This window comes from Scomber scombrus, chromosome 8, assembly GCF_963691925.1.
Source record: "Scomber scombrus chromosome 8, fScoSco1.1, whole genome shotgun sequence".
Taxonomy (NCBI): domain Eukaryota; kingdom Metazoa; phylum Chordata; class Actinopteri; order Scombriformes; family Scombridae; genus Scomber; species Scomber scombrus.
In genome coordinates this window covers 9,014,919-9,037,172 of record NC_084977.1, presented here as the reverse complement: position 1 = coordinate 9,037,172, position 22,254 = coordinate 9,014,919, and the positions used below count along the sequence as shown (strand labels likewise).

The 22,254-nt window shown below is 40.1% G+C and overlaps 1 protein-coding gene across 2 annotated transcripts; it reads left to right on the top strand.

Moving 5' to 3' along the window:
- The first annotated feature begins 1,667 nt into the window (after positions 1 to 1,667).
- Positions 1,668 to 17,860, top strand: kdr (kinase insert domain receptor (a type III receptor tyrosine kinase)). Of its 2 annotated transcripts, none has more exons than XM_062424003.1 (30): positions 1,668 to 1,912; positions 2,821 to 2,914; positions 3,013 to 3,215; positions 3,525 to 3,646; positions 5,217 to 5,382; positions 5,651 to 5,790; positions 6,186 to 6,369; positions 7,312 to 7,432; positions 7,594 to 7,760; positions 7,846 to 8,002; positions 8,963 to 9,083; positions 9,199 to 9,310; positions 9,412 to 9,747; positions 10,011 to 10,157; positions 10,243 to 10,374; positions 11,297 to 11,403; positions 11,774 to 11,909; positions 12,938 to 13,042; positions 13,233 to 13,346; positions 13,687 to 13,775; positions 14,041 to 14,203; positions 14,295 to 14,386; positions 14,503 to 14,625; positions 14,710 to 14,821; positions 14,914 to 15,013; positions 15,107 to 15,212; positions 15,656 to 15,801; positions 15,908 to 15,992; positions 16,804 to 16,886; positions 17,054 to 17,860. In XM_062424003.1, the coding sequence occupies exons 1-30, from the start codon at positions 1,846 to 1,848 to the stop codon at positions 17,268 to 17,270; spliced, it is 4,047 nt and encodes a 1,348-aa protein (XP_062279987.1). In that variant the 5' UTR covers positions 1,668 to 1,845; the 3' UTR covers positions 17,271 to 17,860. The 2 variants fall into 2 exon arrangements, with proteins under 2 accessions (XP_062279987.1, XP_062279986.1); XM_062424002.1 differs by having other exon boundaries at positions 5,214 to 5,382.
- The last annotated feature ends 4,394 nt before the right edge of the window (positions 17,861 to 22,254 follow it).

Sequence of the window (22,254 nt, the reverse complement as noted above, 5' to 3'; positions counted from 1 at the left end):
TTAAACATTGAACACAGGTTTTATTTGCTGTAATGATTCCTCCTGTTCATACTGGCCATTAGAAGATCCCTTAATAGTGCACTTACAATGTAAATGATGGGGGACAAAATCCACAGTCGTTCTGCGCAAAAATGTATCTAAAAGTTCATATGGAACTCATATGAAGCTCCAACCATCCAAATGAGTCAAATCAAGTAGTAGCATTTCTTTTAATGTTACAGTCTTTTAGGTGCTAAAATCCCTCTTATTGTTTCTTTTAGTATCATTTATTTGACCTACATTTAATAAAGTGTTCAACTGTTTTTCAAGCTCAACTGTTTTTCAGCATCATGATTAGTAAAAGAAAACATGAGTCTATAACCACCCTAGTGTCTTTGTAAAGCTGATCGCTAGTGTTAGCATGCTAACATGCTCACAATGACAATGCATATGTTAACCAGGTATATTGCATGTTAGCATGCTAACATTTTCAAAATATTTGGCCACAAATCAAATGATTATCTACATACAGCTTGACATTTTGACCTGATGACAGTGCGAGATGAAAAGTCAGAGGATCACCAAAGTTATTATAAATTATTGTGAGGGCTACATGAATGCCTGTGCCAAATTACATGGAAATCTATATAATAGTTGTCAAGACTATTTTCTAGAGGAAGTTAGAGAATTAAAGTCTGTATGATAGCATTACTACATAACTACATAGCTACTACATAACATTAATGTCATCTTATTTTGTGACAGTCCCTCAACTAGATATTTAACTGCTGGTGGCGCTACAGGAAAAGTCAGCAGAGCATTTAGAGCATTTGTAGGCCTATTCATCCTCTTGATTTTATTTGCTTTTTTCATATTCAGACATAAAATGTACATTACATAGGAGGCATTTTAAATGTTACACTCCACATATTTTTGGGAGAAAGGATTTTCTCAAATGACAGTTTAACAACAAAATCATTTTTACCATGAAGAAAGCGCCCCTGAAAACTGTGGTCAAAGTTCAGTGTTTGTCCTTCCAGCAAGCAGCAACAAGAAGAGTGTGGGACATTTTTCAGTACAGGTTAAGACATGTGGTTCAATCAGTAAGGTTTCATATGGTTGATAATCATGATTATTAATCATTAAAGGCCTTGTGCCATTTATTTTTGTGTTTAATATAAATTTAGTCCTGAAATAATGGTAACTCAAAATAACTATATTGGAGTATTGTCAACACATTACAACACTGAAGGTGTATTGGTTGCAATATTGATGTCAGGTTTGTGAAAACAAGAAGAAGGTGAGCTCCACAAGAGGAGCAGCTCATTAGCTATTATTAGATAGATGTATAAGACTGTGTTTTCAGTTTTCTAATTTAGTGTTCAATGCCCCATGGACCCGCCTCAGTTTACTTGTGTTATGCTTAATACACAGTAAATAAGATTGCATTGAACTGGGCCTGTATTTTTCTTTGTTTGTTTTGTTTGATAAATATGTTGTGGAAGACCTGAAGTTTTATTGGCCCAGCTGAAGGATTTTTTCCACGCCAAGAGGTTCCTCTCATGTGGTAAGTTTTACTTACAGTCAGAGAGAGAGAGAAAGAGAGAGAGACGCTCCTCCCCTGCAGGCTGCTCAGCTGAAGCGCGTCTCTCCATCCTCAGCAGCAGATCCAGCTCCATGGGGACACACTGTTGATCACTGTCCACTGCTGGCTCCACTGGTGCTCGTTTTCAGGAGTTTGCGGCACTGGAAATTTTCACCAGAGTGGACTATAAGGCATCAGAGGTCAATGGATTAGTAATAAGCGTGTAGGATTATTTTTTATTATTGGATGTTCATGAGGACTATGTCCATGTCTTCTGTCGGATGATGGCTCTGGCAGTCTCCGTCATTCCACTTCTTGGCATTATTCTGGAAATCAGTTGTGTTGCTGGTAAGAGAATAAATTAATTACTAACAACGCTTTCTACTAATAAACTGTAGTTGAATAATAGTTTTGATGAGTTTTGTAATAGAGGCTGCCAAAGTAGCCGTAATATATGCGATAAAAAACTTTTTTATTTCTCTTTTCTTAATTTAATGTAGTTGCCAGTTTTGACTATGAGGACAGAAACACATACTGGGTTTAATTAACAGTTGTGTGATGTGAAGAAAATGAAAAAGTATTGTAGTGTCAGTTAATTTCTGTCCTCTTTTAGGCATTCATGGTGAGAAAGGAAGGAAACGTGGCTATTTGACCACTAAGAATTTGTTACAACAAGTCATAAATCAGTTTGTGTTTGCTAATGAACGAGGAGGGCCTTTTAATTTAAGGGTTATTTAGTTACAGTAAGTTAACTTGTCCGACCAACATGTTGGGCTTTTTCCATAAAATATGTGCGTTAGGGCCTCACAGGGAGGTTGGTAGGGAGTCTGTATCCTCAGAAACAGGAACCCCACCTAGGCCACACTGTGCTGGGCTATTGAGCCTGACCCGGCCCATCTTCCCCAGCTTCCTGTTTTGACACAGTTCCACCATTTTCTGCAGCAGTGGAAAAATGGCCCTGGAAGCCAGAGAGCCAGTTACAAAACAAATCACATGTTAGAGATTTTCAGTTTCTATTGTTGTGAGAATCTTGTGCTTTTTAATTGTTTTTTGTTGTTTTTTGGAGTTTAACATTTAAAAGAAAAATTCCAGGACTGTGCTGTTTGTGTGAGTTTTGGAAACATTAGTAACATGACCTCTGACCCCATTATGAAGCTGTTAGTTAGGGCCATACAAATTGATGTCATCACTGTTTGCGTTTGTTGTCAATCTCTGTAGTGATTAACTTGTTTTTCTCTTTTTTTTGGTTCTTTAAGCCACTGGACTGAGGTTTATGCCTGATCCACCAGTGCTGAACATCCATGGAATCCACAGGATGAACAAATCTGACAACTTGGAACTTACATGCAGGTTTGTAAATGTACCTGAATACAATTAATTAAACCACTCACCTATACACACACAGTGCAGAAACAGATCATCCACAATTGTGTGTCCTGATCCAACAGAGGTCGCCAGCACCTGATATGGTCAACTCCTCCTACAAGCACTCGCTTCTCCAGGAGCGACTGCAGTGGATCAGGACTCTTCTGCGAAACACTGCAGATCACCAACGCAACTGTCAATGAAACTGGAAATTATCAGTGTGCCTACAGAGACCTCAAAGTTGAAGATGGCAAGACTGCAGCATCTGCATACGTGTTTGTACATGGTATAACTCTTTTTAACTTCCTTTTGGAGTTACTATGAAGAATTGTAGAAGGTTAGGATTAGGGGTTTGCTTTAGTCAATAGGCACTGAACAGTTAAGAGAGTCTTTATCAAGTATTTATTGTGGCTGTTTCATGTAATATAGTGTGATTTGTGCAGGGTGTGGTATTACATTATGTTATATTTTGTGTTATTTGAAAGTATAGATGTGTTTTTAAGTTGAACTATGTTGTGTTTTGATGTATTTTGCTGCTTTTGCTAACTGATATTTAAACACACATCTAATATGTATGCATTTGATTTGATTTCAGATTACAAGGTGCCATTTGTGCCATCTGATAAAGAATATGAGGTGGTCTTCATCCATGAAGGAGAGCGGGTGGTCATACCGTGCAGAGGCTCGGTGGAAAATCTCAATGTTACGCTCCACACTGTAAGGAAGAGTTTTTTCTGCTTTCCTCTTCTGCCACAATGAAATCCAAAGTGTTGTTGGCTAGGAGCTATTTTTAATGGATGAATAGCAAGTTGGAGTTATAGAGGATGTATCATGCTTTTTGTGATTTTCTGTAATTTATATAATGTTGTAATGTCAGACGTCTATGTGAAACATGGTCAAAGTTCTAAAAGAACATATGTATTCAAGTCAGAAGGCTCTGTTTGCAAAGTTACTTCTACTTCCTTGTAATGATATCTGATTGCTTGCACATGCCCACAAATGGACGTCCATTCAGTGTACTTTGTTGCTAATGTTGCTCCACAAGCTGTTGAAGTTATCCACTCGCATATTTTGGAATCGGGGTCGAACAGATATTTTTGAGAAGTCCATATTTCCAGAAGTTAAATCTTACTACTACTGTTTAGGCAACTGGGAGGCAGCTTCTGGAAGCTAACCAATCAGATCAGAGTGGGCTCACTGGGGAGGGAAGACGACTTAAAGAGACAGGTGCTAAAACAGCCTTTTTTCAGACAGAGGCTGAACTGAGGATCTGCATACAGAGCCAGTATAAATTAAACAGGAAGTTTTGAACTGTAAATCATGCAAAGATATTCTATTAGAGCCCCAGAATATAAATAAAGACCTGCACACAGACCCTATTCAGCAACTGTGACTTTAAACAAGCTTTTTAGACTTCTGTAAAGTTGTAATGTCACAGCTACTCTTAGTGTTTCTCCCATCATTGCCTTCAGTGGGACCCTCCCACTCCTCCTGAAAGAAGAAAAAAAAATATATTATTTTCCTAATTAATGAGCACTCAGCTCAGCATAAGAGTCCTCTCCGCTCTCTGTGTGTTACTTGTGTTTGGCCTGGTAGTGCGTCACTCAGAAAACAGTCAATCAGAAGAGAGGTCCACTGAGCAGATTTAACTCCATCAAAAAACATTCAAATGTAAACAGACCACAAAAAATGTAAATATTAAACTAGGAAAGGAGCAAAATATGACCTCTTGAAAAATAATTGGATGAGAAATTGTTTTTTTTTGTACCTATCAAACTCCAAAGCACTGGATCTTACATTTCCCAAAATGTAGCTTTTTTATTGGACCCTTCTGGCTGTGGACATTACTATGCCTATGTTTTTCAAACTCCATGCCCCATTTTGTATAGGAGGCTTGTTCTAATAGATTTTTTTGGTACTTTTGTTTCCAATCCCAAGCTGAGATAACCATGATTACATCAGTATCATCATTATCATCATTATCACCAAACTATCCTTCATGTTGATATGGTTGCCTTTCAGTTTAATGTGGTTTCAAACTATCATACAGAAAAATACATCCTCAGTAGTGATATCAGTTCCCATATCAAGAGTATATCATAACATATCAGTTTGCTGAACTTTTATCTAATGTGTTGTTAAAAAGTAATGTTATCTACACTGCCAGATAAGACTGCTCATTTGTTGAATGTGCTGGTATTGATTGTCTCTTTTTTTCTTTCTTCTTTTCTTTTCTTTTTTTTCAATTCTGTGTTCAAAATCTTCAAATTCCTGTGTCTGTCAGAAGTATCCAAATAAGGAGCTTCATCCCGATGGGAAGGATTCTGTATGGGACGCCAGGACAGGTTTCACTATTCCCAGCTATCTGATCAGCTACGCTGGCGTTGTGTCCTGCCAGACTCATATTGGGAATGAGACGTTCAAGTCCTCTCTGTACATCGTCGCTGTTGTTGGTAAGGTGGAAAAGATACTGAAAACAAATGATCAGTCTGTTGTTTACTCATTTTTAACACATATTTTGGGGGAAAATGTATGTAGGTGTATTTTATGACTTCATTACTTCTGAATGCATATAATTATTTATACAGATAGTGTTGATAAGTCCTGAGTGAGTGAGGGAGAGTAGGTGCAGAGAGAGAGAGAGAGAGAGAGGGGGTCTGTGGTCTCAGGAGAACAATAGGCCGTCGACTGACTGCGATGTCTTTCCTCCCTTTTCCGCAGGATACAAGATCTATGGCCTCGAACTGACCCCCAAAGAAGTCAAGCTGTCTGTGGGGGAGCGACTGATGCTCAGCTGCACTGCCACCACTGAGCTCAATGTGGGCATCGAGTTTAACTGGACGCACTCTGGCCAGGCCCTGGTCAGTGCCCGAGGCTTTTTCGGTTTGCCCTCTGTAACATTAGAAGCTTTTGTGTGCTTTAAATGAACCTCGTAACAACGTTCTTTCACACTGATACTGCAATCAGCCTGTTTGACACACAGCTGAGTTACCAGAAGTGCTGTATCTCACTTCCTGTTGTCCTTGCACATAATCCTTGCTTCCTGCTTCGAGGAATCCTTCAGATTATCTCTATACCAGGTCAAAGTGCAAAGGTGACCAGATGTGCTTTAAAAAACAAAACAAAAACAAAAACTTTTTTCACACAATTATTTTAAGAGTCTAAATGTGTTTTAACTGTCTGTTATAAAAGACAAATGCATTACATATATTATACATTTCTTATGGATCTCTCTGTTTCTCTTTCTCTCTGTCAGACCTCGGCAAACGGTTCGAGGCTGACCCACGCGACACCCCATAAGAAGAAGCTGTGGGCTTCTCTGGAGCTGTCCAACACGCTCATAGTGGAGAATGTGACGGTCGATCACAGGGGAGAATACACCTGCACTGCATCCAGTGGGAAGATGGAGAAAAGTAAGACAGCACATCTTACAGTTTACGGTAAGTGCACTAAAAAAAAAGTCATGTTGCATGCAGCTGTTTTGATGCTCAGAACCAGAAATTGTTTCATGCTATAAAAGAAATTACAGTATGGAATTAGAGAGCCTTCAGACTTGTGATTTACTGAAAATAACATAAAATTATACAAAAACATCTGTAATTGGATTTTTGCTGGAGGTGGGATGTGGGCTATACTGGAAGTTGATGGACATTGTCTGGTTGCTTCATTTTAAATGCTAATTTTTTTTCTCCTCTGATTTATACAACATGGTTATATTTATATGTTAATACTCAGTATTTCTTAACAGTGGCCTTTAACAATGAAAGGTTATGTAGCTATATAATGGAAGGAGACCCACTTGATATTCAGTTGATCGGAAGTGTCTATGATGAAAATGAGAAAGACACTGACAAAAAAAAGGGTTGTAATAACTAATAGGGTCATATTGCATCATTTAAGAATAAGGAGGCTGAGCATGCAGTGGTGAGGGGGTAACTAACTGAACTTTTGAGACTGTTCCTTAAAAGTTTGAGGTTGAGTTATCTATACACATAAATATTAATTTAACCAACAATCCCATCCAAGCAACACTTGCACAACCAAATGAGGGTGATAAGCAAGATTATAATAGTCCTGGTGTCTGTTGCAGATCTGAAGTTGAGTCACTGTTGGGCCCTAAATCAATAAATATATTTGATTGTGGTGCAGATTTTTAAAAATGTATTCCTTACTTAGTGTTTAATGCAATCTCTTTGTTTAACCATGATCATTATATTTTTTACTGCTGTTTTCATGTCGCAGAATAGTTAAGTACGTTTTTGTTTTATTTGAACTTCCCAAAGCAAATTCTTTTCGGGTATGTTGAAGTGGCAATTAAGTATTGAATCTTGAATTACTGATGATTTGTGTCGCTAACAACACTTTGTGATTTTTCTTTCCAGAAAAGCCTTTCATTGATTTGCAGGAGCCATCGACAAAGGTTTGGGAGTTCCGAGTGGGAGAACTGACATTTGCCACCATCCCTGTGAAGTACTCAGCCTATCCTGAGCCCACCTTTAGATGGTATGTTCATAGTAGAAGAACTATGGATATACTGTATACTATGTAGCTTTGTCAACATGTGAAAAAAGTCCATTGTGACACATTCATGGTGGACTGTTGGTACTCTTAATCCAGATACTGTGTGTTATGGCTTATTTTGTCACTCTCCTCTCTCTGTCCAGGTTAAAAAATGGCCTTCCACTGAAGGATAACTACAGGGTCAGAGGGAGAAATGATTCCCTCATCATCCGTGGGATCGCAGAAACGGATGCAGGAAATTATACAATGGTCCTGACCAATAAGATCACTAGAGAGGAGCAGAGACATACCATACAGCTGCTAGTTAAAGGCATGTAGTCTCCATTCTGTTCCTTCTTACAATGTATGCCACTTTTAGAGACAGTGGTGATAATTCCTGTCATCATTTCCTACAGTTCCTCCTCATATCATTGAGAAGGAGGTGGCACCGGACACTGATGTATACCCGTATGGCAGCAGCCCCATCCTGAGGTGCACCGTCCGTGGAATTCCCATACCTGCATACATAGAGTGGCAGTGGATGTCCAAAGAGGATTGTCCGACAGCCTTTCTGTAAGTCACCTTCATTTAGTTTGTGTTTGAGAGAGACACATAGAGAAATAGAGAGGAAGACGGTGGACTTTTGTCTATGCACACAGTGTTCACATGCTTCTCAGTCACTCATTGTCAACAGGTTGTTGATGTAGGAGAGCTATAGCAGCCTTCGTGATGTTGACAAAAACAAAAGGAGAGACAATGAGAGTGCACTCTGACCCGATGCAGATCAGCGGATGTGATTCATGCTCTTCACAATGTCCATTTTTAGACATCAATTATTCAGGCTCTGAATGTGTTTACTAATTTTCGACAATCAGATATGTTTACAACACGCCATGTGCCTCAGTGGATCAGCTGTGTAAGATAGTAGCTCTGTCCGTGCAGTACAGGAGGTCATTGTGGTTACACAACAGCCTCCTCAGGTATACGCCGATTTGTTTGACTGTTGATAGAAAGGAAGAGGGCTGCGTGGCTGCTCTGGCCAGAGAAGACCATCAGCATGTTCCTTATCTTCTGTCTACACATCAGAGCACTTCCTCAGTCAGCCCTGCACTACATTTCCTGTTGTTCCCAACATGCTCTCTGTCAGAAAAGAGCTTCTTCCTGCTGAGCTGCGTCACATCTTGTAAACTTTCTTGCTCCTTTTCTCATGTACCTAATTTTATACAGCTGTAATCTACAAAATATCAGTTTTTCAGTCTTTCTTACTTTGGACTGAAAAGCAGTGTGCATTATATGTTTAATCTAAAAATGTACTGCAAAACACAGCAAAACAAAAAAGAAGAAAAACAAAGTCTATTTTTAGAAATGGAAACAATTGAAACACACGCATGACTGGAAAGTTCTCAGAGGGAATGAAAATATTGTGTAATAGTGTAACACTGTTGCTACTTCAGTGCTAAATTTGACAAAAGTATCATAACAAGATGTTTTTTTAAATTTTTCACCTGGTATCTGTTCATTTGGGTCCAACAGGTCAGGTCTGACGAAGTCTGAGGCTCAGCTAGAAGGCTGTACAGATTGGAGAAATATCACTAATGGCACTGGTCCAAACACTATAGAGCGGATTTTCACGGACATCGATCATTCCCAAAAGGTAAATTCTTCGGGATGACACCGTGCCCCTATAAGACTGCATTTTTACTGTGTTTGAGTTGTTTTATTGATAGCCCAGGTAATACTAACTATTAACAAATGATACATTTCCCTAGAAAATTATGAGCTCTTTGAAGATTCAGAAAGCCAAGGCCCAGGTCCTCTACAGGTGCACGGCTCGCAACAAAGTGTCAGAGGATTCACGCGTCATCTTTTTCCATGTGACACGTGAGCACTGTGCTTTTTCTATTTCTCTGTTTTATATGGGCCCTTTCTGTAATCATGTCATCATATCTGGTCTCATTCTTGTTTGTGTGTCCATCTATTAGGTGGCCTCGAGCTGAGTATATCTCCATCCAATGAGCCTTTGGAGGAGGACCATGTGGTCCTGCGGTGTAAGGCGGACAAGCTGATCTATGGCAACCTTGCGTGGTTCCGTGTGTTGAAATCGGATCACGTCCCGTCAGTGCAGCCCTGTCGCTCCTTGACACTGCAGCGGAGGCCCCTGGAGCAAGCCGTGGTCTCCACTGTGCAGGGTAACAACGTGACCCTGGAGCTGCCACTGCCCAATGCATCCCGCCAGGATGAGGGTCTGTATGCCTGTCAGGTGGAAAACATAAAGACTAAGGAGAGAACCTGTCTGATACGCCGTCTTTCTCTCAGAGGTAAAACAGCAAAGAATTCAGTGTCTGACCTTTGACCCATATCTTGGTTGATACTGTTGTACCATTCCTGACCTACAAATCAATCATTCAAAAGGGATAACCATAATTTCATTGCATAGGACATACATCTAACAAGTTCTAATAGGGGATTTTTATGTTATTCTAGAGGGAAAATGTTTTTAAAAATAAACAAACACTGACATTTTAAAACTTTTCAGTGGCTTTGAAATGAATTGTGCACCATTCTGTGCTATACTCTTAAGGTCTCGAGGCTGCGAGGATCCTTAACAATATAACCGACCAGAAAGTTAACGTGAGTGCAACGATCACTCTCCACTGTGATGCTGCTGGGACACCAAACCCAACGGTGGTATGGACCAAAAACAACCACACTGTGGTGGATGGCTCAGGTGAGGCATGCACAGCTTTTCAGTGAAAACTGACTGACTTCGTGAGTTGTCACAGCTTTAAAGAACAATTTGGAAATGCTTTCAGGTGTGATTCTGAGCCAGGAAAACCGTGTTTTGATGATTCAGCGAGTGAAGAAGGAGGACGGTGGTCTGTACACCTGCACCGCATGTAACAGCCGTGGTTGTGACACCTCACAGGCCTTTTTGACTACTGAAGGTCAGCCCCTGTCTGAAATAATGCTAATTATAACTGAAATATTGCAATGTATAATGATGTAATATTTCCTGTTTCCTGATCATAAAGAAAAAAATAGTTTCTCTTAACTGCTTGGCAATACCCACAAGGACTGTGTATTTATATCCGGCCTCAAGGTTTCAGTGGTTCACATCACACATACGTACTTTTTGATATCAAAGATGTAGAGCAAGAATAACTTTGCTTCCGCATGACAGGAAGTTGGCCCAGTTAACGCACATCCTCCTGGGAGTTTCTAAATCCAAAACAATGAGGAGACTGCAGGACAAAGGGAGAGGCCAGCCCTGCCCCAACTCCAACCTCCTGTTCTCCTGTCCACCCTTTTCTGTCCCCAACATAGCGACAAACAAACAAATGTTGTAACTAGAACTAGAAGGGCCTACGTGACCTGGTCCCCGCCAGCAGAATGTAGACCCAGTTACAGCACTTCCCAGCACTGCTAATGAGGGATAGTAGACGACAAACCCACGAACAAGAAATTCTCTGTGTATGAGTTTTACAGAGCAGTAGAGAACTGAAGGGAATTGGAGGGAGAGTTTAGTTACACACCACTAATAGTCTGATAGGCCTTTTCCAAGTTGTCTTTGGCAGTAGTTGTTCGTGCTGACTCCTGACCATTTGTTATGACTAGATAAAATATCAGTTTGCTTAAAGTCCAAATTCCTACAGTCTCCTTCCTCGAACCCAAACACAGACACATACAGACACGTGAAAATGCCAAAGACAATGACAAACCTGTCTGTACTTTATGCCCCCCTGCTAAGGCACGTCACTGAAATCACACTCGACATTCCTCATTTTCCCACAAGAATGGGCTCCAAATTTGTCAGATTACGCATTTTTTGTGAATACTCAACAAATTATATCCCTGTGCTTCTTTTAGGTGCAGAAGAAAAGACCAACGTGGAGCTGATTGTTCCTATTGGGTCAGTGGTCATCGCCATGTTTTTCTGGCTACTGATCGTCTTTGTCATCCGTGGAAGAAAGAGAGTAAGAACATCCTCATCCTCATCCTCCCTTTGCCATGCTTTTCCTTCCTCAGATTTTCCCTCCAGTGACACACAGGGGAGCTGATAATGAATAATAAAATTAGATCTAAAACATACCCACATGCGCAAGCACACACACTGCGGGGGTGTATGACTGATTAGAAGTGACTAGCCAGGCTCTCAGTGGCAGCACGCCTTTGTATGCAGGAACAACAGGGCCACTTTCTGTTCCCATAAGGCACGTAGACTTGCAGTACTGACTGGGCCCCCTTTTACTGGAGGGGCAACAGAATCACAAGAAAACTGCTGACAAACAGTGGCTCATTAATTCACATCTTACATCTCTGCTTGCCTCTCATATTTTCTCTCAGCCAAATGGTGGAGATCTGAAGACGGGCTACCTGTCCATGATCCTGGACTCAGAGGACATGCCCATGGACGAGCAGTGTGAAAGGCTCACCTATGATGCTAATAAATGGGAGTTCCCTCGGGACAGACTAAAGCTAGGTGAGACCATGGATGTATAATAAGCTTATGGATGAGACACGAAACTGACGAAATCCAGAGAATAGGCAGCAAGGAGGGATAATGAGTAATGAAAATAAGACATTGAAAGGGGTTAGAAGCAAAGAGAATGTCCCCAGAAGAGATACAATGATATTCATTTTATATTTATATTATAGATTCTAACAATAAACTGACTGCAGTTTGTTTGTTTTTTAATCTGAATTAATTTAAACCATGCTAGCATCCTTGCTGTAAAAATGGCAATGCCAGCTTGTCAACAGTGACTTGAACCAGCTGCTGACTGAATCTAAGTGAGTTTACAACAATTGTAATTAAAGAGACAAACTTCTGAAGACATTTCAGTTGAGGCAGTGTTACTAAGTGAAATATAATTAGAAATGAAATGTTGCATAATATATATATTTTTCCTTTTGATTTTGTGCCTAGTTATTTGTTTCCCTGTGCATTCTTTTTGGAAAATCAATGTTAAAAATGTTAATAAGGACTGAAATAAGTCACTGCTACTACTATTAATGTTTGCAGTAGTCATACAATGCAGTAAAATGCACATCTGAACCATCCAAAAAAAATGGACCCTGGCTCTTGGTGCTCTGGGCTTGGTCCTGGATCTTGTCAACTCCTAGATCTGCCCCTGGCTGACATTAGCATTAGTACAGCCTGTCAAAGTTGCTAGAATGGCTGTAGACTCAACTTGTAACATTGTTTTTTTTTTCTTCAAAATGTCAAGAACATGTCTCAAGTTAAATAAGAATTAGACAAAATATCAAGGGAAAAGAAAAACATAGAAAGAAAGAAAGAAAGAAAGAAAGAGAGAAAGAAAGAAAGAAAGAAGAGTGGAAATGTAGCATAAAAGCTATTTAGCGAATAAGCAAAGTTGAAAATCAAATCAAACAAACTCATGTCGTTGAAGGCGTACTTCTTCTGAGAAAATGATAACAAGCGCTGATGTTATTATTTGCGTGTAACGTGTAAAAGCAGATTTTAAGCCTCATGTCAAATGTTCAAAGGTGAACCACTGGGACGTGGAGCGTTTGGTCAGGTTGTAGAGGCGGCCGCCTTCGGCATCGAGAAAGCCACCACATGCACCACTGTTGCTGTCAAGATGCTTAAGGGTTAGTAATCTGTCCTCTCCTTCTCTACCCACCCACACACACACACACACACACACACACACACACACACACACACACACACACACACACACACACACACACACACACACACACATATATATATATAGACAGTAGACACAGTTTAAATCTTCAAACACACAGAGTTAAATATCATCTCTTTGTGTGACAGAGGGAGCCACATCAAGTGAGTACCGCGCCTTGATGTCAGAGCTGAAAATCCTCATCCATATCGGACATCATCTCAATGTTGTCAACCTGCTGGGAGCCTGTACAAAGCCTGGAGGTGAGTCATCCTACAAAACACACGCCTACACTTTACATCAAGAAGGACCCACTCACATTGCCCCTTTTTGTGTCCCCAGCATTCAGCATTCCTGTGTAATTGTCTTCTTTATGAGAGCAAATGATGAGACTTAACAAGTGTTCTCTGACCTAATTACATATCGCCTTCAAAAACTAACTTATCTGGGTTTATTTGGTACAGCTGGTATTTATTTACCTTTCTCTCTAATGTGCCTCACAAAAAAATCAGCCTCTAGATGTGCTCTGTGATCCTCTAACATATAGTTATGAGTTGTTGATCCTTCTTACTTTGATCCCTGACCTGCTTGCTCTCTCCTCAGGGCCACTGATGGTGATTGTGGAATATTGTAAACATGGAAACCTCTCCAGCTACCTAAAAAGCAAGCGTGGAGAGTACAGCCCCTACAAGGTAAATGATGTGTAACCCACATGCAGCACAATAAAGCGCAGTCAGCCTCTGAAGTGGTTACACTAAGTCCAGGCCAGTGCACACAGCCACACCACAGACCACAGACATTACGCAGCAACGTATTCCAGTACTGACTCACACGTTGTGTTGTATGTGGATGCTATTCTGATCTATACAAACAATACCTGCATGCTGAATATACTATTATCCTTTATATTCTAACTTTTATCCACTGATTTTCTAAACTGATGTCTGTGTTCAACAGAGGAAGCGAGTGGATAGCCAAAAGTGGGCATCTGGCGAGGAGGATGTGACTGAAGGGGATCTGGGTCTGGGGAAGATTGCCCAGTTGGACATCTGCACAGGAACGGCTGTCTGCTCCAGAGCTGGGGACAAGGCTTCGGGCAGCAGCGTGGACACTCAGGAAGGTGCTGAAGTCATTTTCACTTTTTCACTCGGCTCGTTGCTATTGTCAATCCCAGTTCATTTATGATTGTAAAATGCATCATGTGACCGCAGAGAGCTCAGACCAAGACCATCTGACCATGGAGGACCTGATCTGCTACAGCTTCCAGGTGGCCAAAGGCATGGAGTTTCTGTCCTCTCGCAAGGTGAAAACAAATGATTTAGATATCAGTGTGTTTGCATGAAGGCATCCAAATTATAGCTGATAATTGCTCTTTAGTGCACATGGATGTGAATTCTTCTCTTTCTGGTTTGTCTGCAGTGTATCCACAGGGATCTAGCAGCCAGGAACATCCTGCTTTCAGAGAACAATGTGGTGAAGATCTGCGACTTTGGCCTCGCTAGAGATGTCTACAAAGACCCTGACTATGTCCGCAAGGGAGATGTGAGTCCCCTTAACTGACGCATAGATAATCAATCGTACTATTAAGGTCTGTGAAACGTTAAATTGACATTGTCACTGCTACAGGCTCGTCTGCCTCTGAAGTGGATGGCTCCTGAGACCATCTTCGACCGGGTGTACACTACACAAAGCGATGTTTGGTCCTTCGGGGTCCTCCTCTGGGAGATCTTTTCTTTGGGTAAACTTTGTAGCAATCACTAGTACACACAACACTGGGTACATAATGAATACTGTATGCATCTAACATAATCTCTGTCATTTCTCCTGCAGGGGCTTCTCCCTACCCGGGCGTTTGCATCGATGAGTCTTTCTGCAGGAGGCTTAAGGAAGGCACAAGGATGAGACCTCCAGAGTACGCCACCAATGAGATGTAAGTGGAAAGTTGACATGAAGCACTTAAACACACCACAGAAATACAACTTGATCTGCTGTCTCACTTGGATCCAACTTTTTGTGTCTATAGATACCAGACCATGTTGGACTGTTGGCTGGATCGTCCCACAGACAGGCCGACATTTGCTGAACTGGTTGAACATTTGGGCAACTTGCTACAGGCCAGTGCTCAACAGGTCTGTTTGCATCAACACTAATACTAACAGTTTCCATTTAGATTCATTATTCAACTCAATATATTCTATTCAGCACTCATGGAGAAATCAGTTGCACAAAGGGCAGATGTAACAGTTTCACAATAGTCCATAATATAATTTAGATCAAAGGCCCAACCTAACTTTTTCTCACCATGCTAGTGTTATCATTAATGCCTGTATGATACATTTAGTGCTAATTGCAACAAATTTACATCCTTTCACTGAGTGTTGCCAAGTTATTCTGGTAAAAACAGTCACGTTGGAAAAGTTACTAGAATGTATTTATATAATGTGATTAATATCACAGACAATAGTCAACATTTTAGATTAAAAAATAAATTATTTGTACTCTTATGCGATATTAGAAAGTGGAATAAAATGTTCTAGTGTGTATTTGAAGTGATGTCATTCATGCTTTCCAGGATGGGAAGGACTACATCCCCCTGACCCCAAGCAGTGCGACAGAAGGACCTCCAGTGAGCCCTGACCCCAGGGTCCCCTACAGCAGGCCCCAAAGTGGAGAACTCCTAGAAGCTCAGCTTCACTATGACAATGCACCGTCTCTCGGGTCAGCACGATGCATCTATGTCTCAATCTCTACTGTCACTTCAGTATGTTGAAGTTCTCACAGGTGAATCTTCACTCATTGACTTCTTCACATCTTCTGTGTGCAGTGTGTCCCAACAGAGTGAACGGTGCAGCAGGCCCCTCAGTGTGAAGACATTTGAGGACATCCCTGTGGAGCACAGTAGTGTCATGGTGAGTGTCTCTGAATACACTCCATCAACAAACAGTGTCCCTTGGTCATAAAATGGCTGTAGTCACAGATTTTATCTTTTTTTTAAAAAATGAATATTTTCATATTTCTGAAATGTTCCCTATATTTACATGAAATAGAAACTGAATATAATGCAATTCAATAAAGTACCGCCACAAAGTACAGCCTTTAGAAATGACCATGGAGTTGAATCATCCATCCAGTTTCTCACCCATAAACATAAATCATTTTCATAAAATAAAGCAAAACTGACATTATGGAGCAATAAAATCTTCAAGTCCCATTATTAAGCATTTTTAAACAGTATACAATCATTAAATAAATGGTCGATAACACACTATAATGTAGTTACAAGCAGATATAAGAACATTTTAAGTATTGGCAACAATTGATATATAAGAACATGTTTTATATTATTACAACTGTCTATTACTGCATTGTCATTCATTATCACATAATTATTATTGTTTATAGATGGAGCTCCACTTATGGGTGCCCACAGGAGGAGGTTTAGTTGTTGACATACATTAATAAACACTTATATCTGCTTACGACTACATTGTAGTGTGTTATAAACAATTTATTCACTGTTTATATTCTGCATGAATCCTAAATATGGAGGCTCAAAGTAAAGTGTTACAAAATATAGTGTTATAAAATCTAATTATAAGGCAAGCTGATGAGTGCCAGTCAGTCTGAAAACAAGAATAAGGGGGAAACTAAAGATGTTAATTAAGGCCTCATTTTTCATTGCTAAACATTTATTTGTTCACATTGGTTTCTCTCTTATAGGAGGGTCACACAGACAGTGGAGTGTGCTTTTCACCAGGGGAGGTGAAGGGTTTGAATCAGCTGCCAACTACGCCCAACTTTAGGTGAGCATCAGCATATAAGCCACACTACATTAAACCTAATGTCACTCATATAACTGCTATCTGGGAATCATCCACTACTTTATATTCTACTGTAATTCTAATTGTCATAGTTAACATTTTTCAGGGTTTGTGATTCTAAATGTCTAGATCCTGCTTTCTCTCCACAGCCAGCTACTGCGCTGTAAGAGCAAAGAGTCTCTGGCCTCGGAATCGTCCAATCAGACGAGCGGATACCAGTCAGGGTACCACTCTGACGACACAGACACTCCGATCTACGCTAACGAGGAGATGATCATGAAGCACAACATGCTGAAGAAGCCTCCGCTGCCCAAGACGCCTGAAAAGTTCAACGCGGAGATCCGTTATAGCACGCCACCTGTCTGACCCCTGATATGTCCCACTGACCCTTAACCCAGAGTCTTTTCACTGTACAGTATTTGTTTACCTATCACAGGTGTCACAGTTTAGGAACAATTGCAATAGAGCTCTGTTCACTGTGATGTTAAGATATTTTTTAACTTAATAAATCAGCTGGGAAAACATGAAGGTTGTATGATAAGTGTATAAGTTCACTTTGGGCAGCCGGAGGAATGCTATCATGTTTACACAGCATGTGAAGGTCTGCAGAGCCGAGACATGGGGGAATGCCTACTTCCTGAGGCCCGAAGCCACCCGCTTCCTCTATTGCAGGAAATGGCATCTGGAATTTTTAGATAAATTGAATCAGCAAATGTTTTCTTTCTTTCTTTCTTTCTTTCTTTTCATTCCCTCTCTCTGTTTTATATTGTGTTGGCACACTGAAAACCCAGCAAGGATTTAGTTCTCTCTGATAACTGCGAACAATGTTTTTTGAGTCACATTTGTACAGTTCTTTCATTCATATGACTTACAGTATTTTATTAAAAATGTATTGTATTGGCTAAACCTGCAATAAATGTAAGTAGTTTTATAAAATAAACATACTCACAGATTAATTGCTCTTGCGCATTCTTTAAAAAAAGAAAAAGCATTAGTTTGACATGAAAAATCTTCTACACTCTGATTTTTCATCCCAAACATGAAAAATCTGTTTGTCTCTGTGTATGATACATCTCTTGCTTCCTTTCTCTTTGTGTTACACAACGAAAACAATACTTTCTCAGCCTTGGTCATTTTGTGTGTGTGTGTGTGTGTGTGTGTGTGTGTGTGTGTGTGTGTGTGTGTGTGTGTGTGTCTGTGTGTGTGTGTGTGTGTGTGTGTGTGTGTGTGTGTGTGTGTGTGTGTGTGTGTGCGCGTGCGTGCGTGTGGATGCCCTATAAACAATACCCTTTCAACCTTGGGTATTTTCTTAGGTGTATTCAGCTCACAATGCCCACAATAGCTCTGCCAAGGCCAGTATGGGTCACTATGAAAACAAACAAAGCAAAGACCACATTTAAAAAACAGTTTTAGGATCGAGATCATTCACAGTATATTCTGAACGCCGTGTTTCAACATTGTAATTATGATGCATGATGCACACATTACCACTGAGTGTGTAACCACAATTTTTAGAGTCTTGAAAACATGTCTATAAAATAGAAGTTTATGAAGTGAAGTGTTTTCAAGTCTTCATTGCAATTTAAAGCTCTGGGCAAAATTCCTGATTAATTAAATTGCAGTTCACAGTAAATCTAGTCTGACTCAGTGTCTGTGACTTTTGTTTAGGGGTTATGTCACTACATTGCTCCTCAGCTGTTTCTACCCTGTTGCGCTGTTGTACCAGCCAGGATGTGCGGCCGTAACAGACGACTGCAGCCACCACTAGCTGGGTGTAAAAGCTCAGAGGTGGTGGTCTCAGCGGGTGACAGTGCATGAGAACACAATTTTGTCTGCAATCAAGCCCAACAAACCCAGCTAATTATAGCATCCTAGAGGAAACGACTTGCAGCCCCCGAGGACTTGTTTACACACTTCCACACATAGTGCTTGGAGTGGGTGGGGGGCTGAGTAAATTTAGAAACTCCTCCTCATAGTAGTGGAGGAAACTAGGAGAAAAAGATAATGGGTTTTTGGGTGTATTTAAGTTGGATACAGAATGTTTTATTGAAATTGAATGTTTCTTCTCAGGCATCAGTTGATTGAAAGCTACAGCTAGATCACATGCCTGAATGGTGGACCAGGTCAAACTGCAATGAGAAAACACTGTCATTCACTGAAAATACACTCAGAGAGAAACTGTCTGTATAATGTCCATAACTACTGGATGTAAGACCCCACCTTCATTTGCTAAAAGATGTCATTGTTCATATTTGGAATCCAGAGATAACTGCGCAACAGTGCCCTCTGCTGCGCCAAAAATGTAATTACATGACTGCGCCCCTCTTCTCGATTTATCGTAGTAGGTCAGATTTATCAGTGTATTATATTAGAAAAGAAGGTGAAGCTGTCAAGTAATCATAACAGCATTGAGTGTATGACTAATGATTCATCTCAAAGACTCACATGCTGTTCAGAAAACAGACTCAGACACAGGAACTCAGTCTAATTTCCTCAGGAATGGACAAACAGGCCGAAGGCAGAGCACGACACTGCCAGGAAATACCCTGGTATTCACAAACAGATAACAGCAGCCTCATTGTAATAACACACTCAGCCAACCACACTGCCAGCTCTCTTAATGCGGACGGATAAATAAAGAGGCAGACAGACTGAACCGCCCCGTACACACAAACGCACCTGCTTGTCGGTGCATGATTGATAACAGCTGTTAACGCAGTGAGGCTGAAGTTTTAGCGTAGACAATTTGAAATGGCCAAATGAAGGAGATCATATTTGCTCGGCCCCCTGCAGACATACACAATCAATGATTCCCAACCAGGGTTAATTGTACCCTGCAGGAGGTACATCTGCAGTTGTAGGAGGAAAGATTGTCAAGTCCCACTGTCATATTTATTAAGCTATCCTTTGAAATTGCCTCCCAAATGTTAAGAATTGAATTGCATTTGTTAGCCATTACAAAGTAACTATACTAAGTTAACTTAGTATACCGGAGGGTTCTGTTAAAGGCCAGTAGCCTTTATTTACATAATCTCTTACAGAAATGGCATTTTTTTATTTTTTTATTTATTTATTTTTTTTTTTTTACATATGATCTCTAATGGAATGAAAAAGCTAATTATTTTTTCTAAATTGATAGTGTAAGATGAACACTGATTTATGCCAAGACAAAAGGGAGAGAGAGTCACCCATACAAGACAAAACAACAAAAAGATAAAAATGATCATTTAAAAAAAAAAGGATAGCATTACCATTATACTATGCGCATGTGTAAGTGTGTGTGTTTGTGTCATATAGCAAACATGAGAAACAAACAAACATAGTACACACACACACACACACACACACACACACACACACACACACACACACACACACACACACACACACACACACACACACACACACACACACACACACACACACACACAGGTAAAAGTAAAAGATAATAAACAGTTGGAATATTGACCTAAATATTAAGTTCAATGGAATGAACAATATTGCAACAATATTCACTTTTATGTATTAGACAGTGTAAAATGAGTTTATAATTAATACAAATGAAACTTTAGGATTAAGTTCCAGTTTAAGCTACAGTTTAATAAACTTTAAAACAGAGAGTTCTCACAATATATAGCAGCGCTGTCATAAAAACTACTGAACAATTTCATACAGGGATGCAACAGAAAGATCACATGACTTCTATTATTATTTAAACTCAGTCCCGCCACTAAGTGGTAGTAATGCTCTAACATCAGTTCTCCAGACTGAAGTCTGAGATCACAAGGAGACAGAGGAGCAAACAGCATCTCTGGTGTCATCTGATGGCTCATCCTACACACACACACACACACACACACACACACACACACACACACACACACACACACACACACACACACACACACACACACACACACACACACACACACACACACACACACACACACACACACACCACAGATCTTGATGGTAACCTACATGATAGTTGGTATGTTAACTGAAATTAGAGTAATAGTGCAACAAGTTCTCCAAATTAAATAAAACATTTGTTCATGTGCTCCACAATGATATATAGAAGCGGTGCCTGATTTGATAATTTGTCACTTCCTAAACCTTTTGTAAAATGTATATGTGTTATGATGTGTTAATTCAATGGAAAGGTTTGGTTCAGTTAAGGCACAAACATGACTGATAATGGTTCAAAATAAGCCAGTTGAATATCATGGTTTCAGGTGAAATTTAGGTTATGGGGGCACAATAATAACCAGTAATAACAATGAGGTTGAGGTGAGAGCATGATATTGTTCATGGTTTACAGAACTAATGTAAACTAGCGGTTGTAAACAGGAAACAAGCGGGTCCCCTGTATGAAATGTGATGTTATATTGATTGACAGACTCTCTTTTAACTCTGCTGGACAATCTATAATAGTGCTTTGTAATATAAAGGGTACCAAATGTACCTTTCCTCTGTCTTCTCGTCCATCAAATCATAAGAGATTATCTGAAATCCAAGACACATTTACAGACTCTTACACACATGTACACCTTCAGTAAGTGTGGAGCTGATGGATTGGTTTATTAAGCTGTCAGACTATTATCAAGGCGTTGATCAGAGATAATAACTTGTGATTACCTTGAACGTGTTCTGTCAGTTCACATATAACTACCTGACCTGGAACAAAAGAAAAGAAAAGAAAACTACTAGCAATCAACACAGCGGCTCAGTTGCACTTTTGATACTGAACCACCATACTTGCACATGACACATGGACACACATATTTCGATTGAACAGATATTTTTTGTTTCACTGACAGGTCCGCAGCAGCTTTATCTCATATTGCTGTCATATGCCCCTATTTTTCAAAGGCTGCTTACACAAGCCTGTCACTCACTCGCTGGCAGTCAAGATCGACTCCTTTGATATTCAAACATTGTACGGGCATTTGGCATTTGGTGTTCAGAGACTAGGAAGGGAAGCTTAGAGCAAAATGTTCATCTGAATTTTCCCAGACAAAAGCCACAATGGCTTTGATTTGTAATTAGGGAAGAAGAAGAGGGAGAAGAAGAAGAAGAAGAAGAAGAAGAAGAAGAAGAAGAAGAAGAAGAAGAAGAAGAAGAAGAAGAAGAAGAAGAAGAAGAAGAAGAAGAAGAAGAAGAACTTTATTGATCCCCACAGAGAAACTGATCCTGTGCGTTTGACCCTATAGGCACTATTGATGAAACCATACACAAACAGTTTTAATGTTAAGGTGTGAAGGGTACAGTAAAATGTAGGATTAATTGCAGTTACCTAAGGTCTGAAGCTAGCAGGATAAGATAAGATATACTTTAATGTCCCATTGGG